General features: G+C 43.8%; 1 protein-coding gene across 1 annotated transcript in view; it reads right to left on the reverse strand.

The window, feature by feature from the left end:
• The window catches only part of LOC104514546 (receptor tyrosine-protein kinase erbB-4), a 98,810-nt gene that overhangs the window by 31,329 nt on the left and 62,127 nt on the right, over nt 1-5,354 (reverse strand). The window contains exon 2 of the mRNA XM_010158266.1: nt 476-631. Coding sequence (XP_010156568.1) covers nt 476-631 — 156 coding nt within the window. The remainder of the gene's footprint in view (nt 1-475; nt 632-5,354) is intronic.

Raw genomic sequence — 5,354 nt, forward strand, 5'->3', positions numbered from 1 at the left:
TGGAAGGGGTGGCTCTTTGCTGAGTGTACGTCAGCTGTCATATGCTACAAATACAAACCTGTTCTGTGGCCTTCCTTTTTGTTTTCTGGGAAAGTACTTGCCTGGGAAAATGAGACTGCGAGTTCTTGAGGTCCCCACTGACCAGAGAAAGGGGTTTGGCAGAAATGCCCCAGAACATCCATCACTCACTGAGCTGACTTCAGAAGTCTTCAAAACAAGAGACAAACTGAAGCATATGAACAAAACCTATTTCTGAGTGTGAAAACGTTTCAGACAATTATATTTTGGCACCTGCAGAAGCTCACTGAGCAAAAAATGAGCGGCTTTTATGTGTGCTGTCACAACAGAGTTTGCTAAGTCACTGACAGACTTTCTTACATAGATAATAGTCCCGAAGGGACACACTGCCCTAAAGAATAACTTCAGGAGGTTTGTCACAGTGATATATTTACTTCCAGACAGGTATAGCACTCACCTTCCCTCCATCAGCATTATATTCCTTCTCATCACCCTCCAAAAGTCTGGCCAAGCCGAAGTCAGTGATCTTCACATGGTTTGGTGACTTCACCAAGACATTACGAGCTGCCAAGTCCCGGTGGACAAGTCTCCTCTCTTCCAGGTACATCATTCCCTGGACAAAGAACAGTAAAATAACCTTAATAAGCCTTACAGGGTTTTTTTGAATGGGATATGTAAAATTTCTGGCTCCCTTATTAATAGTCACAGTAAAAAAACGGCCTAGAGGGCAGAAGTTCAACACTGCGCTTGCTCTGAGCAGGAGGTGGGATTAGATGCTCCTTCCAATGCAAATGATTCTACATGATTCTATGGTAACTGCCAGAGGTAAAAAAGCCCAACAAAAACCACATATATATCTCCTTTGCTCCGTCAACTCTAAATCTGGAAATGTGAGACAAAGAAAAGAAATATTACAGCCCTTGTTTTTCAGGCAAGAAATCTGAAGAGCATAAAAAATAATGAATTTAGCCAGACCCCCACAGAAATTAGGTCAGACTGGGAAACAATCCCAGCTGTTCTACGTTCCAGGCAAGCGTCTCCAATTCAAGATGAAGCTTCTTATCCATCTCCAAATGCTTTTAAGTTGGGCACAAGTTTTCCCTGCCCTCAGTGGATTAGAAGGAAGACAATTCTTTATTCCAAGTGCTGCAACCCACTTGCCTTTTCACTCCCTTAAAATTTTGCATGTAGTATTATAATAAGGCATTAGATCAATGGCCATTTTTTTAATGAGCATCTATATTCGGTTAGAAGTACTTTTGTTAACAAGCCCATCCAGCTGCCTTTAAAGATAAGGTAACATATACTCAAGCTGCCTGGCCTTAGCCTCATTCTTACTCCGATGACAGAACCATCTACCATCAGTATGGAAGTTTACATGATGCCTTGTGACACCGAGATGAACACCAAAGCTTGGTCTTACTAATTATGTGACACACAAAGGATAGTCAGGCAGGGTTATAAGCCTATAATTTCATTAAAAGGCATTTATGACATTAACCATCATTATAAGAACCTAGAGATGAAATTACACACTTGATAATTACCCTTAAGGTATCTCTTAATATATTAGCTCTGTATAATATATATGGTAATTTTTAAAAAGTCATTGTTGAATACCGAAGAGATCATATTATCCCATAATACAGATGATAATTCAGAGAGTCACATGCAGTGATTAAAATAACCAGATTACTTAGTGTCCGGGGCCAGATTTTATTCCCTTTCACAGCAAAAGCAGCTCCCATGTACCTACCCCCACAGGCACCAGGAGGACAGTGCGTATGGGTAAGCCAGCGCCCACGGCACCGGCCCACAGTGTAGCCCTTTCTCAAGAGAAAGTGGACGTCTTTGCAAAAAGCATCGAGTGGAGCTCTGAACTGCTGTGGCTTTTAGGGGGAAAATCAAAGTGCAAACACCGCTAAAAGGCTTGAAAATATGTGGGGGAACATTTGGCATAAACACTGTTTCATTTTTAATGTGGCAGGCTTTGCTGCAGTCAACACAGAGGTGGTTTGAAAGGGGACACAGGGACTCTTTGGCATAAAGCAAGTGGAATTAGTGTTTAAAAGCACTGCTAGTTGAAGCAAACACACCCTCCTGCCAATTGCAAATCAATAGTTTTGGCTGTTGAACATCAGAACTCTAAGTCTTTGAGAGCATAATGATTTTGACATCAAATTAAAACCTGTGGGAAAAGGACAAATACATCTCATAGGTCAAACAATCGTGAGTCACACAACAAACACACCATGAAACCAGGGGCACCATTACTTAGCATGAGAATTACTATCCGAGGAAATCCAACCAGAAAAAAGACAACAGAGTCAATAGCAACAACATCGTGTAAGAGGGGAAGAACGACCACAAAAATGGCCACGTAAAATCCAGACAGATTGGGGATTCATATAAATCCCATTTCACAGGAAGCAGAAAGGGCTTGAAGGCAGGGTCAGTACTGCTCATAGCAAGTACTCTGGGAGGTAGGTGGACCACAGCAACCTCCCACTCTCATGTCCCTTCCTTCCACCTGGGGGTCTTGCAGCCAGCCTGAGGAGATGCCTGCGGGTAGGTGTCAACCAGCCCGCCTGGACATGCCTCAAAAAGCCACCAGGAGCCCCAAGCTGGGCTGAGCAGGGCGTGCAGGCACTTCGCTGCTCTTACGATAGCCAATCTCATCCTAAGGGTGCCTTTAGGGTGCCCTTAAATATACCGCCTAGATGTTCCTCACGCATCTAAAACTATACTGCTTCTTGCAGCTCCTGAAAATGCTGCCCTTGAAGACAGGACAGCAGTCACGTGCCAACAGACAGGAGCCCTCGTGCTCCCCCCAAACACTTTTCTCCCGCAGCTCACCATCTCTTCCTCCAGCTTCCACGGGATTAAGCACCCCTCTTCCGTCTTCAACCTTTCACTGCAAAAGAGCTCCTCCCCTGAACAAAAACCCTCAAGGTGCTGCTTGCACTTCTTTGTACTTAGTTATCTCAAACAATAATATATCTACATTTTTTTTTAGAATGAAGAGAAATAGTTTTAAAACCTTCATAGATTTGACCTAACTTCCCATATCCTTATTGGGTCAAAATTCTCAATAACTCAGAATAAATGGTCAGGAGAAAAGAAAGTCCAAACCTGCCAAGAGATCTTTGTGGGCAGAATCTGATGAGGACACAAGAACGCAGAGAATTTGATGAGAGGCTTCTGTTGATACCCGAATACATTAGGCCTAAATAAAATTATCATTTTTAATAGATTCATTTGCACTGAAATGACATGAAGATATTGCAGATTTCTTTTGGCAGAAATGAAGAAATAGAATTTCTGTCTTGTTAAAATCAAAACAGATGACCTGCACCAAGGCTTCAGCCTCCCGCTGTTAGTTAATGATGGCAGGAATGGAGGGTAAGGTGCCCAGAAACATCCGTCATTGAAAGAATTAAACAATCAAACCCTTAACCATGCTGACTTGGTCTTCTTTTGCCTTCTCTACATATTTAATTTCCAAGCATTTTTTAAACATGTAGGCTAACAGTTCCGGATGTTTTACTGTTTGTTCTACTCATTCATTTCCATCTATTTCAATCTTGTGCTATTATTTAACATCCTCTTAATAAGATTATAATTTATTCAACCTAACCTCGTACTCTCCTACGAACTAGAAAAACACCTGATCACCAACCTGAATACTGCTGCTAACCAATACCATACCTGGTTTCTTTTTTATCCAGAAAAAAGGTAGAAATAGGTGTCTGTGTATCATTGTACTTACTTCACCTCTGTCAAAAAAGCTTCTCAGGGCTTTTTCCCACCTGTGCTATCTGCAAAGCTAAAAACAACCCATGTAGGGTTGACAGCTACAAAATCCTCTGCAGGGCCATGACCTGCAGGAATGTAAATCATTTTAGGAACACCCAGTGCAAATATGTTCGATTTTCCTGCTATTCTATCAACCAGTTTTTAAGGTGGATGGCGGAAGTGTAAGAGAGAAGGTGTATTTATGTATATGCTTTCAATAAATGAGATTACACATGCAGAATGAAAACAACCTAAAAATGGGAATCCTACAGTATGCACTGCAGCAGTGCTGTCTAAACATACACTATGCCAAGAATCACCATTTGAAGGCATTTTCAAACCTGGCAGAAGTGCTCTATATGCATCTCTAATCTTCTTAGCTGACAAAGAAGTACGATAACAAAAAAGTACTCTCTGCATCACCCAGCTGGTGCCACCACCACCCCACAAGCCCATGATCAAGTAACTAGAGGATATTTTGTGAGAGTTACAAGACAGAACTACAAGTGAGCCTAGACCCTGACAATGGAAAGGGAACTGTTTGTAAAGAGGATGCTTTAAAGCCCGATCCAAAAGACAGAATGCTGTGCCATTTGGGGTGTCATCTGTGGGGCTGCGGAAAGGAACTGCCCTTCAGGACTTGTCCAAATTAGAGCTATGCAGATCCCATATAATTATTGAAGCGTACAATGTCCCAATAATAAGAAACCTAACACTTTAGTTTATGCATTAGAATATCCACAATATGGTGGGACTTTTAAGCTGAAACCACTGAGAGGAAAAAGTTCAACATTAAGCCATTAAGGATCAGTTGTCCCATTAGCTCTGAGCCCGGCTTCATCTCACACAAACACCCGAACCGGCCATGACCTACCTGTCACCGATACTTCCTCATCACAGTCATGGCCGAGGCTTCCTCACGGAGAATGTCATTAGAAATGCAATTACTGCTAAGATCCCTTAACATAAAATCACTCTCTGAATCAGCGCCTAATGCTATTAAGAAGTCAAACAGCCACTGCAGACAGCTATAACGCAGATAAGTTGAGGAAGCCCCTCTGGAACTCCAGGGAGAGCACAGAAGAGCCTTTTATCTTTCACACTGCGCCCCTTATCCTCACCCAGGGTCGTGTGCGAAGGCGAACGCGTGCTACACGGATCCTCACCCAGACGTACACAGCGGTGAAACCGCCTCTGCCTTAGATCCCTTCTACCCCGTGTGTGCTTGGGTTGTGTGCTGGGGTTTGGGAGCCAGGGAGGGGCCACCGGGGTGGCTCCTGGGAGAAGCTGCTGGAAGCTCCCCCGGCTCCAAGTCAGGCCTGCGGCTGGCCATGGCCAAGCCAATTAGCACCTCTGTGATTAGCGTATTTAACGGGGGAAAACAAGAACACCTCCAGAAGGGGAGAGGGTGGGATGTGAGAGACAACAGGGCAGACCCCCAGGTCAGAGCAGAGAGGACAGGAGGAGGTGCTGGAGCAGAGGTTCCCCAGCTGCCCATGGTGAGAGGGCAGGCTGTGCCCTGCAGCCATGGAGGGTCATGG

This window comes from Eurypyga helias, unplaced genomic scaffold (genome assembly GCF_000690775.1).
Source record: "Eurypyga helias isolate BGI_N326 unplaced genomic scaffold, ASM69077v1 scaffold2889, whole genome shotgun sequence".
In the NCBI taxonomy this organism is placed as follows: Eukaryota; Metazoa; Chordata; class Aves; order Eurypygiformes; family Eurypygidae; genus Eurypyga; species Eurypyga helias.